The sequence below is a fragment of the Dermochelys coriacea genome, chromosome 9 (genome assembly GCF_009764565.3).
Source record: "Dermochelys coriacea isolate rDerCor1 chromosome 9, rDerCor1.pri.v4, whole genome shotgun sequence".
Classification (NCBI taxonomy): Eukaryota; Metazoa; Chordata; order Testudines; family Dermochelyidae; genus Dermochelys; species Dermochelys coriacea.
The window spans coordinates 65,253,033-65,266,128 of NC_050076.1; the positions used below are offsets into that span (position 1 = coordinate 65,253,033).

The following is a 13,096-nucleotide window of genomic DNA, read 5'->3' on the forward strand; positions in this document are numbered from 1 at the left end:
TAGCAACGGGCAAAAAAAAATGAATGAAATAAACACAGATCTCAAGATTTCCATTCCGTCAGAAAAAATAAAGCTAGCAATTGAATGCTGATAATGGGTTAAAGAGGGGAGCATGGAGCAAGGTTTCCCTTTTATCATACACAAGTTTGGTCTTGTACACAGAAATCAGCGGCCTTGGTTCTGTACTGAGGGTTCTTCCCTATACATTTTTAAAGATGTTTTAAGTAGGTTTGTGCCGAAAACATCAGATAAGCCTGTATTGGAATTCATTGCCAGAACTATTGAAGCTATGAAGACTCCTTCCACTCATCTGGACCTCACACTTGAAACATGCAAGGGCTTCCATTCAGTGCGTTGACACACCCTTGCCTCTCCATCCAAGAGTTTTCAAGGCTCTTCTTGAACTATTCAGGTCAGGATCTAGCGTCTATGGCGGGGTAAAGGGAGGGCCAGAGAAGAAAAGTCAGTCTCCAAGTTATTTCAAACCTTGGCTTCTCTACCCTGCTGCCCAGGCCACCCAATCCAGCTCTGAGTACAGATGAGGAGTTAATTTCAATTGGAAACCAAGTGATCCTACTATTGTGTGCTACCCATGGCATGCAAAGAAGTCACCAGGAGGCAGGAAAGGTCGAGGCAGCTATAAGGATACTGTGGAGGTAGGTCTGTATACATCATATTCAATATTGGCCAAGCTCTTGGAGATCAGCTGAGTCTTCACTTTCTTCTGTCGCAGAACATCTGCATGCGGGGCTTCAGGTACAGATACTGCAGTATGCTGGGAGGAGGAGGACAGGGAGAGAGAGAGGTATTATGGACACAGACTTCACTGGAGACCTTTAGAGAAAAAAGTGAAGTCATTTGACAACACAATCAGTCCCATCTAGCCAAGTAGCCAAGACTTTTCCAGGCAAAACACAGCTTGGATTCCACACCTTTAATTCTATGGGAAATGCTATATTGAGGGGCCGTGGTGTGTCTGACATCAGCACAGAACTCTTAGTTCACACTGTTTAGCCTAGGACAGACATAGGGCAAGGACCAATCTATTTCTTTGGTGTAACTCCAGCATCCCTAACTCACCCGTAAGGAGTACTCCGTTTCTGGTGCAAAGGACTCTTGAACCTTCTCAAGGCGAGGAGGAACCTTCCTCCCGGCATTTTCTGATTCCTCCATGCTGAAGTCTGATATCCGAATGTCATACTGGTCTGTAACAAAGTCCAATTCAGGCTTCCCATCTTTATTTCTGAAAAAGATGATCAACAAAAATCAGAACATCCTATCCAGCCACTCACTCTGTATCAGCAATAGAACAACTTTATAGCAGTGAAGCTATACAGCAGTGGTCCCCAAACTTTTCAGGGTTGCGCCGCCCCCCCCTTAACCGTGTCCGTGCCCCCTGCCCCGCTAGCCAGGGCTGGGACCGGGGCTGCAGCTTCCAGGGAAAGGGAAGAACATGGACAGGGGTAAGGGAGCCACAGCTGGGGGGCAGGGTGGGCCAGGAACGGAGCCAGGGGCAGGGCTGAGAGCAGAGCCCCTGCCGGGGGGATGAAGCTGGCAGTGGGGCTGGGAGTGGTCAGGGATTGGTGGCCAGGCCAGAACAGAGCTGGGGGTGGAGCAGAGCTGTGTGGTGCTCCCTCCCCACCAGCCCGTGGGGCCGGCCTGGCCCCACCATGCCCCCTCCCTGAATCATAGAACTGTAAGGGACCTCGAGAGGTCATCTAGTCCAGTCCCCTGCAATTCAAGGCAGGACTAAGTATTATCTAGACCATCCCTGACAAGTGTTTGTCCAACCTGCTCTTAAAAATCCCCAATGATGGAGATTCCACAACCTCCCTAGGCAATTTATTCCAGTGCTTAACCATTCTGACAGTTAGGAAGTTTTTCCTAATGTACAATCTAAACTGCCCTTGCTGCAATTTAAGCTCATTGATTCTTGTCCTATCTTCAGAGGTTAAGAACAACAATTTTTCTCCCTCCTCCTTGTAACAGCTCTTATGTACTTGAAAACTTATGTTCCCGCTCAGTCTTCTCTTCTCTAGACTAAAAACAAACCCATTTTTTCAATCTTCCCTCAGGTCATGTTTTCTAGACCTTTCAGCATTTTTGTTGCTTTTCTCTGGACTTTCTCCAATTTGTCCACATCTTTCCTGAAATGTGGTGCCCAGAACTGGACACAATACTCCAGTTGAGGCCTAATCAACGGGGAGCAGAGTGGAAGAGTTACTTCTCGTGTCTTGCTTACAACACTCCTGCTAATACATTCCAGAATGATGTTTGCTTTTTTTGAAACAGCATTACACTGTTGACTCATATTTAGCTTGTGATCCACTATGACCCCCAGATCCCTTTCCGCAGTACTCCTTCCTACATGTCATTTCCCATTTTGTATGTGTGCAACTGATGGTTCCTTCCTAAGTGGAGGACTTTGCATTTGTTCTTATTTAATTTCATCCTATCTACTTCAGACTATTTCTCCAGTTTGTCCAGATCATTTTGAATTTTAATCCTATCTTCCAAAGCACTTGCAACCCCTCCCAGCTTGGTATCGTCCGCAAACTTTATAAAAGTGTACTCTCTATACCATTATCTAAATCATTGATGAAGATACTTAACAGAACTGGACCCAGAACTGATCCCTGCGGGACTGCACTCGATACGCCCTTCCATCGTGACTGTGAACCACCAATAATTACTCTCTGGGAATGTTTCAGAGTAGCAGCCGTGTTAGTCTGTATTCGCAAAAAAAAAGTACTTGTGGCACCTTAGAGACTAACAAATTTATTAGAGCATAAGCTTTCGTGAGCAAGTGAGCTGTAGCTCACGAAAGCTTATGCTCTAATAAATTTGTTAGTCTCTAAGGTGCCACAAGTACTCCTTTTCTTTTTTCTCTGGGAATGGTTTTCCAACCAGTTTTGCACCCACCTTATAGTAGCTCCATCTAGGTTGTATTTCCCTAGTTAGTTTATTAGAAGGTCATTCGAGACAGTATCAAAAGCCTTATTATAGTCAAGATATAACACGTCTACCACTTCCCCCCATCCACAAGACTTGTTACCCTGTCAAAGAAAGCTATCAGGTTGGTTTGACACGATTTGTTCTTGACAAATCCATGTTGACTGGTTTCAGAGTAGCAGCCGTGTTAGTCTGTATTTGCAAAAAGAAAAGGGGTACTTGTGGCACCTTAGAGACTAACAAATTTATCTGAGCATAAGCTTTTGTGAGCTACAGCTCACTTCATCGGATGCATGTTGACTGTTACTTATCACATTATCATCGTCTGGATGTTTGTAAATTGATTGCTTAATTATTTTCTCCATTATCTTTCTGGGTACAGAAGTTAAGCAGACTAATCTGTAATTTCCTGGGTTGTCCTTTTTTCCCCCTTTTACAGATGGGCACTATATTTGCCCTTTTCCAGTCTTCTGGAATACCTTCTGTCTTCCATGACTTTTCAAAGATAATTGCTAATGGCTCAGATACCTCCTCAGTCAGCTCCTTGAGTATTGCACCTAGGGTGCATTTCATCAGGCCATGGTGATTTGAAGACATCTAACTTGTCTAAGTAATTTTTGACTTGTTCTTTCCCTATTTTAGACTCTGATTCTACCTCATTTTCACTGGCATTCACTATGTTAAGACTTCCAATTGCCACCAACCTTCTTGGTGAAAACCGAAACAAAGAAGTTATTAAGAACCTCTGCCATTTCCACATTTTCTGTTATTGTCTCCCCCCTCCATTGAGTAATGGACCTACTTTGTCCTTGGTCTTCCTCTTGCTTCTAATGTATTTGTAGAATGTTTTCTTGTTTCCTTTTATGTCCCTAGCTAGTTTGATCTCATTTTGTGTCTTGGCTTTTCTAATTTTGTCCCTACATACTTGTGTTATTTGTTTATATTCATCCTTTGTAATTTGACCAAGTTTCCACTTTTTGTAGGACTCTTTTTTGAGTTTTAGATCATTGAACATCTCCTGGTTAAGCTAGGATGGTCTCTTTCCATATTTCCTATCTTTTCTACGCAGTGGGATAGTTTGCTCGTGCCCTTAATAATGTCTCTTTGAAAAACTGCACTGATCCTCTGTGCCCCCGTAAGGGGGTGCGCCCCACAGTTTGGGGACCTCTGCTATACAGTATCGCACACATAAGAACATAGTAACCAATGGGGCTCTGCTATGTGAAAAGTAAAAACTAAAGTTGCTCCTCTATTCCTGACTCCTAGTGGCAGGATAAGGGACTAACATGCTATTTTCCACTTACACGATCATCCATGATATATCTAGCAAGCAGTTCAAAATGTTACATCTTCTTTCACGTTACCCCACAGGCAGTCATTTTATTTATATAGCTTTTCTATGCCAAATTCCACAGTAAAAGAGTACCTCACAACTGCCCTATGAAAACAGAGAAATATCCTCATTTTATATGGGGAAACTGTGGCATAGAGGGGTTAAGTGATTTGCCTAAGAACATATAGCAAGTCTGTGGCAGAAACAGGAAAATAAACCCAGATCTCCCACGCCCTGTGTTCCAAAGACAAGATTATACACAGGAAGGAGACGGAATATTCAGATTTATCTAAGGTTTCCCAATGGGAATGAGGGGATATCTAGATGTATGACGTAACAAGCTCTTTGTCCATAACTGTCTCTGCAAGTGTTCTACAGAAGCCCCTTCTACTTGCTGAGGGGAAAAGAAATGAAGGAGAATCAGCTAGTGTTTGTATAAGAAGAGAAGAGACGTGTAAAGTTAAAATCTGCATTTTTGATGATGTACTCTAAGCTGAATTATCCTACGACTATATCCCATTGGCTTATTAAAAAAGCATTTGATTAAACAGAAACCTAGGTTGGAGGAAATCATATAGAAACCCTCAGATTTCTGCAGTGACAGACAGAGCCTTCAGTCATCCATACGACAGGCTAAACGTAAAATCTGCAGCACTACAATGCCAGGTACAAACAAGCGTGATCCAACCTCTGTTTCTGAGCACTAGTAGCCAATACCAACAGCTCTTCCCCCCCAATCCACCATCTCACCCTAATCTTGGAGTGAAATTTTCTAGAGGGCTATAACCCAAGGATAGGAGTTTGATAACAGAACGTGTCCACAGGACTATCAGCAATTACTATCATGACATGTTTCAGAGTAGCAGCTGTGTTAGTCTGTATTCGCAAAAAGAAAAGGAGTACTTGTGGCACCTTAGAGACTAACAAATTTATTTGAGCATAAGCTTTCGTGAGCTACAGCTCACGTCTGCTACAGATAGGAGAAGAAGATTGCAACAACACTCCAAAGCTAGTGCTGAGTGCTGAAGAATAAGTTAAAAGTTTCATCAGTCTGCATAACCTTACACAATTCTGTCAGTGTCTGTGCCACAATGTATACAACACAACCTATCTCCTAAACCATAGACGGAGACGGACACATGTTATGAAGTCAAAAGGATGTGCTCTAGCAGTGCTTCATTAGGTCATAATGATAAAACCCCCAACATATTCTGCAGTCCATGTGGGGCTGGGATTGAAGGGGACAGTAGGAGAAGAATTTTCTATTGATAAAATAAAAGTTGAACTAAAACGAAGCAACATTTCACAGTAGCAGCGTGAACATGGTACCAAATTATCTATAAATAGGGTTTCTAGTTTTTGGAGACCATTTTTGGTATATTTTCAAGACTGTCTAGTTTTTATGTGCTAAAAAGTTAAATTCCAAAGCATCTTAGCCCAAATTCTCAGTTTAGAAAATTTTCCCATTTAAAAAACAGGAAAAACTTTAAGCTGCACTATTCAGCTTCCCCCATCACTAAATGTATCATTTAATTTCTCAGCAACAAATTTAAGAGCATAACCCAATTAAAAAAGTGAGAGATAAATTGAAACTTCAGAACTAAACAAAATTTTCCTCAGTGCTTCCTCAAAGTAACTGTATGTGAACAATAACTTCAGGATAATTTTATTGGTTAAAAACTAAAACCAGAAGTCCTACCTATAAATATTTTACATTTTATAGCATCTTTCTTCCTAAGCACTTCCTAAACAATATGCATGGAACACCTCTGAAATGCTTCCACCTTTAGAGTAGCATGTGTCAGCCAACTGACACAGAACACTACACAATAATAGGTAAAGAGGAAATTTATCAAAGAGACTTAGGCAGCGCCCTACTCTAATGAGCAACACACAGGATCTTTATATCTCCAACCACCAAAAGCAGAATCTTGGTAATCAAAGTGCAGTTCTATTGCGAAAAGTGACTAAAGAGGGTACCATGCAGTTCCGTTAAGAGCATATTAACCCTTGAGGGCTCAGCTGAGTGGTAGTTCATCATCATTTAGCAGCAAGGCATTCCCTGGGAAATATTCCACCCTCTTATAATCATTCATTGCTGTGTACAATATTAAACTGTTTAAAATTGTTTTAAAAACTTATACTGTATATGTATACTGCCTACTCCACAAGTATATAATGTCTTTGTCCGGCAAAAAAGTTTCCCTGGAACCTAAACCCACCCCCTCCCCTTTACATTAATTTTTATGGGGAAATTGGATTCGCTTAACATCGTTTTGCATAAAGTCGCATTTTTCAGGAACATAACTACAACGTTAAGTGAGGAGTTACTGTACTCAATCCTTAGGCTACTGAGTTATTACCTCTTTCTCCCCTCAGCCTTACAAAGGGCTGAACCTATCATTTTCCACTCATCCCTTCTTGTGTGCCCTGGCTCCCAGTACCTGCGGATGTTCCAGATGAGGATCCGTGTGCCCTTTTTGCCTGGAATGGCATCAAACTGGGCCAGCAACTCCTCCTCAGTACTGAAGAGCGTATGTTTCAGGATGGCCTCGAGGCTGGGCGCAGAGTCTTCCGTAACAATCATTTTCTTTAGAACCCACAGAGTCAAAGAAAGAACAAGATTGCCCCGGGTTTCCCCTCTCCCCACTACCAATGAGACATTAAGAATTCAGACACTTCTGCATAGGCAGGGGATGTACATGGACATAGCACCCATCAGAAGCATGACTAGGCACAGTGCCAACAGCAGATGTGTCCAAAGGGGAGTTGAACCATGCAAAGTAGTAACCAACGGAACTTGGTGAAGAAATACCACCAGGCACCAACTTTACAGGGAAGGAAAGGAGTATGTAAAGCTGTGCACCACTGTTAACTTGAGGAGGCAGCTATGTATTTAAGGCTCCCATCAGTGCGAAGGCAGCACTGTACGCAGGTATCGTATCACAACACCAAAAAAGCGCGTTACTGCTGCAAAGGGATAAGACTATACGGGGGAACAGACCAGACAAATATTAGGAAAGAGGGGGCACTCCAAAGGGGGAGGTGGAGATGCAGTTACTGCAGAGATTACCCAGAAGTTATGCTGGACTTGGAAATTAGCAGAAGTGCCCATCAGATTCATAACAATTTCTGACATAAATGCAGGGGAATAATATGACAGATGCAACACCAAGCACAGTTGCTATTATAGGGGCTCTCCAAGTGCAGTGCTGAAATTTGCTATTACCCTAGTACAGTAGTAGGCAAACTACGGCCCGCGGGCCGGATCCAGCCTGTGGGATTGCCCCCCCACCCCCGCCCCTTGGCATTGCAGGGCTAAGGCAGACTCCCTGCCTGCCCTGGCCCCATGCCACTCCCGGAAGCAGCCGGCGCCATGGCCCCCGGGGGGGAAAGGGAGGGGTGCCGCACACTGCCCTCGCCTGCAGACACCACCTCCCGCAGCTCCCATTGGCCAGGAATGGGGAACCACGGTCAATAGGAGCTTTGGGGGGTACCCACCGGGGAGGGCAGCACACAGAGCACTCTGCGCCCCGCTCCCTAAGGGGCCGCAGGGATGTGGTGCTAGCTGCTTCTGGTAGCAGCGGAGCGCCAGGGAGCCAGGGAGCCTGCCTTAGCCCCACTGCACACTGCTGCCACCCCAGAGCCGCTCAAGGTAAGCTGTGCCAGGCCGGAGCCTGCACCCCAACCCCCTGCCCTGAGTCCCCTCCCACATTCTACACCCCTCCCTGCACCCCAATCCCCTGCCCTGAGCCCCTTCCTACACATCGCACACACTCTCTCCCGCACCCCAACCCCCTGCCCCAGCCCTACATTCAATTTCCCCACCCAGATGTGGCCCTCGGGCCAAGAAGTTTGCCCACCCCTGCTCTAGTACTCCATACAGCTGATGCCCTCCACAGATGTTACCTGGAGGCATGCAGGTGACACTGTGGGAGGCTACCCAGATATATCCCCAAACAACCCTCACCATCAAAACTCATGTGAAGACACTCTTGCAACAATGGCGCCTCATGAAACACTGAGCCATTGGCTTCCTCAGTACCACACTTCTTCTACCCCTGCATCCCGAACTAGATGGTTCAGATTCCACAGCCACTCTTGCCTTACAGGGAAGGATATTGTTTTGCTGGTTGAATGGTATCACTGGAACAACAACAGCCTGAGCATGGACACGTTCCAAATAGGTCTGCGAAAGGAGCCCCACGCTGAGTGCACCTCCATTCTTGGTGAAGACAATGGCATCCTTTCCCAGACGCATGGAGCCGGACTTGAAACCATTACCATACACTCCAATGGATGGGTGGTTCTTCTTCACTGCCTTGTCCGTGAAGCCAAAGCTGCAAATCACACACAGTCAGTCAGTCAAGTGGAGAGCTGTTTGACAGACAGAGGTAAGCAGGAAGAGAATAGATGGAGTGGAAAGTGATTTTAAATGTGGAACTCCATGGTGGTCACCTGACTCAAAAAGTGTCAGGCAAATGAATAATACTTTGCCTTAATACAGCATTTCCCATCCAAATATCTCAAAGCACTTTGCAAATGGAGGTTCAGGGAGGTTAAGAGGCTTGCCCAAGGTCACACAATGAACCAGTAGCACAGATGCAATTAGAATCCTGTTCTCCTGATGCCCAATCCTATGCTCTAATCATTAGACAGAGATGCTTTTTATTGCACTATGTGGCAGTAAGTGTAAGTTTTATAATTAATTATCATTTCTTTAGTGGCTTCTGCCCAAGGACTTCTAAGCACTAATTAATCCTTACAATTCTGGAATGTGGCTCTCATTATCCTCATTTTAACAAGATAGAGAGGTGTAATAATCTGCAATAGTTCGCACACTGGGCTAATGACAATTAGGATTAGACCCCATGTGTCCTTGTCTCACTGCGCTCTAAGCACTAGACTATGCTGCAACAATAGACATTAGATAAACCAGCATATTTACTCCTGAAATGGAATAAAATCCTCAATAGGGGTTGGCAAGACTGAAGAGAGTCCAGCTTCCCCTCCCATCAGATACATAATCAAAGTTGGTTCAGGCATCTACAATGCCTGCTGCACTGATTTTCAAGGAAGCATTTGTCACCACTGCCTGCGTTTTACTTCATGGGTCACAACAAACTGACAACACCACACCTCACTGATACTGCAATTACATTACACGCTACCTCAGTGTGTTCTGCCTAACGCACCAGTAGAGTATGGTATGTGAAGAAAACTTCAAGATGTTGCAACGATGCAGTTTAGATAAGAAGTGCATCTCCAAGACTCAGCCGCTGTGACCCAAACTACTAAAACCAGCCTTGTACTTATTAAAGGTTCGGTCTTGGCACAGCACTACTCCGTTACTCCTCTAAAGCTCTGCATGTCCAGTTCACCCATTTTTATAACTCTACACTTAATTGTCTGCAGTCAGGAGAGCTAATAACAGTGGCTCTTTGATATTGAGACTGCCTTTGGGGAGGGAGGGGAGAATAAGGAAAAATAACCAGAAAATTCCCTTCCCTCCTCTCATTATCTGTCCTCCACATAGGTATCTATGTGCCAGCAACTCTGGGCCACACCATCCAATTCTCTTTTCATTCTTTCCTCTTGGTGTGAATGCATGAGACAGACAGTCCTTCCCCTTCCCCATACACCATGACAAGAAAGGCGAAGAAGTGATGTGGTAAGGAAAGAGGGTCATTTTGTGGCTTTGTCACACCTCATTCTAACTCACCCTAGATTAGTCCTACAGAAGATGTGGAAAGCGTCTCTCTCTAGTTCTGGGGAAGAAATCTGAAATGAGCTTCCCACGTGAAATTATCTCAGTCTTAGAATTTTAACAGCTAGAGAGGCCTGCTGTCCCTCCCCCACTTCAATTTCATAGCCACTTCATAGTAATTCAAGAGAACCTGAAATAAGAGACCAAGCCATTGCTTTCCTCCCTCACCACACAGAGCAGGAAGGGGTTAAGGCCTCTGGTTTTCACTTCCTGAACCCTCCTGGCTTTTGGGAAGACCTGTGGTTTTTTGTTCACAGCATTTGAAGAAATGACAGATTCTCCACCTCTGTCCCCCACCTTTTCTTATCTATCAACAAATTGTTGCAGAGGAACAACCAAACCATGCCCTACCACAAGTGACTATCTGCTTTGCAGACGGCCTGCTGGAAACAGAAAAATTATTATTAGGTCTAATGGAAACCAAGAGGTTACATGACATTTGTTCTGAGAGAAGAAATAGCAGAATAGGACAATGGATAGTGCAGCAGCATCCAAGTGAGGAGAAATATCCACAGATGGACTGGAAATGCAGCCTAGGGAGAAAAAGGAGGGAGGGCTTGGTGATGCTCCTAGGAAAGACAAAAAGAAGCACCAAGACTAAGCAGAAAGATGGAAATGTGGGACTGGTGTGGCCCCAAAGGAGTAGACATCTGATGTTCCCTGGGCATCTGCCAGGCACAGGGGCATAACAGAAGAGGCATGCACAGGAAGATGCAGAAGCAAGCTTTTAGTATTTTCTAGTCTATGATAAACTCTTGGAAAATTAACTGCCAGTTCTAACGTGCTTCTTCAATGTATATTGCACCTACTGCCATAGCCACTCAGGCATATCTTTTCGGTGTTTAAGATACAGATTCTAGGCCCTTCTCTATACTCAGCAAAGGATGATGATCACATGACATCTAGTATGACTATACCAGCAGATAAAATTAAAGCACAAGAGGAATAAACTAACCTAAACAAGAGCAAATAAGATCAGCAGGCCTTGTATCACATCCTAAAGTTTGTTGAACTCAGGCTGTGGCAGACTTGAGTGAAGGGTGGAGAGTCTACTAAGGGCTTGTCTACACTGGCAATTAACAGCACTGCAACTTTCTCGCTCAGCGGTGTGAAAAAACACCCCCCTGAGCGCAGCAAGTTGCAGCGCTGTAAAGCACCAGTGTAAACAGTGCCCCAGCGCTGGGAGCAATGCCCCTCATTGAGATGTTTTGTTTTTTTTTTTAAAGAGCGCTGGGAGAGCTCTCTCTGAGCCATGACCACAAAAGGCATGTTAAAGCACTGCCGCGGCAGCGCTTTAGCGTTGCCAGTGTAGACTAGCCCTCAGAGAGCCAACTGTTGAGAATTTTACCCTAGGAACCAACTGCAAGAGCATCCAGCTGATCTTTACGCCTTTGGCAGGGGACAGGATGAGAGGTCATCTCTTAGAGAATGCTACTGTTAGGGATAAAAAGTATTTTAGATGATATTACAGTTAGGCAAATTTGATATCCTGTGGTTTAGAATAAAAAGTAACAAGTTAAATTTTAATTTTTTAAAGTTAGTTATATAATAAAAATTGAATTGAAATTCTTCACTGTAGAGAGTCAGACCGTGTCTCCCTCTGCCATTGTTAATGAGAAGGCATGAAACCAGCAATGAGGAAAGCCTATCTTCTTTAATCTTTCATTCTGTGATGTAAGAAAAGTCACGTTCTCTAAAACCACAATCCATTTTAACATTCTGAAGGGAAGAGAGACAAGATGGGAAACTCTTCATTACCACAAGTCTTCAGAAATGAGATCATGGACTCCTGATTTATTTACTAACTCCAGGCGACATTTGTTTATTTTAAGCAAATACTCCTTACCCCATGTACTGCACTGAAGCATGTGCTCTTGCTTATTGCTTCTAATTCATGCCAAATTACTGCAGCTAGGCGAGGAACAGGTTGTTACATGAGGAACCCTGTGTATGGAACAGCCCTGAATGTAAAAAGTCAGGAGTCTCTGGACCATGCACTGTATGTTAAAAAACAGCTTGTGGGAGGGTAAATCTAAAAGCAGTTATTTTAGGATTTTGCACAGTGTGAGGGAGAGGAAGAGAAGAGAAACCACAGAGAGAGCCCTGTGTACATCTGAATCAGGATTCCTGAAATCCTGAACCCTGGGTCAACAACAACGCTTGCAAGATCTGAATCTATAGTAGCAGAACCATATCTGGGGTGAATTCCTAGCTTGTTACCTGAGCATACGGTGAAGTTTGTGAGGTGTCATTCCAGAACCATTATCTGTGAAAGTCAAACAAAGCTCCCCCCTGATCTCCACAACATCAATGCAAAGAAGCTTAGCCGTCACACCTGGATCTGAGGCATTGTCTGTGGAAGGAAAAAACCTGGACAGTTAGGCATTCTCATTGTCCTCAACTATTCCTGACACACAGATCATCTCCTCAGATCTCGGAAATGAAAGCATTCTTGAACCTTCCTTCTCCCAAATACAGGGAAATGTCTGATAAAGGATGTACCATAAGAACACAAGAAAGGCCATACTGGGTCAGATCAAAGATCCATCTAGCCCAGAATCCTGTCTTCCGACAGCGGCCAATGCCAGGTGCTTCACAGGGAATAAACAGAACAGGTAATCATCAAGTGATCCATCCCGTCACCCATTCCCAGCTTCTGGCAAACACAGGCTAATAGCCATAGATGGACCTATCCTCCATTAATTTATCTAGTTCTTTTTTTGAATCTTGTTATAGTCTTGGCCTTCACAACGTCCTCTGGCAAGGAGTTCCACAGGTTGACTGTATGTTGTGTGAAGAAATACTTCCTTTTGTTTGTTTTAAACCTGCTGCCTATTAATTTCATTTGGTGACCCCTAGTTCTTGTGTTATGAGGACTAAATAACACTTCCTTATTTACTTTCTCCACACCAGTCATGATTTTCTAGACCTCTATAATATCCCCCACTTAGTCGTCTCTTTTCCAAGCTGAAAAGTCCCTGTCTTATTAATCTCTCCCATATTCCCCAAAACTGCTTATCACAAGAAAAGAGCAGAAGGGTGTG

At 44.1% G+C, this 13,096-nt stretch overlaps 1 protein-coding gene across 3 annotated transcripts in view; it reads right to left on the reverse strand.

The window, feature by feature from the left end:
- Window positions 1-13,096, reverse strand: part of MORC4 (MORC family CW-type zinc finger 4) — a 31,746-nt gene that overhangs the window by 15,686 nt on the left and 2,964 nt on the right. For 2 of the 3 annotated variants that reach the window (XM_043492281.1, XM_043492280.1), the window contains exons 1-4: window positions 8,408-8,542; window positions 6,730-6,877; window positions 1,081-1,243; window positions 650-776 (exon numbers count right to left, since the gene is read on the reverse strand). In XM_043492281.1, coding sequence (XP_043348216.1) covers window positions 650-776; window positions 1,081-1,243; window positions 6,730-6,781 — 342 coding nt within the window. In that variant the 5' untranslated portion in view covers window positions 6,782-6,877; window positions 8,408-8,542. Of the gene's footprint in view, window positions 1-649; window positions 777-1,007; window positions 1,044-1,076; window positions 1,244-6,729; window positions 6,878-8,407; window positions 8,626-12,272; window positions 12,406-13,096 lie in introns of those variants that run through there. The other variant, XM_038416799.2, reaches the window with a different exon arrangement.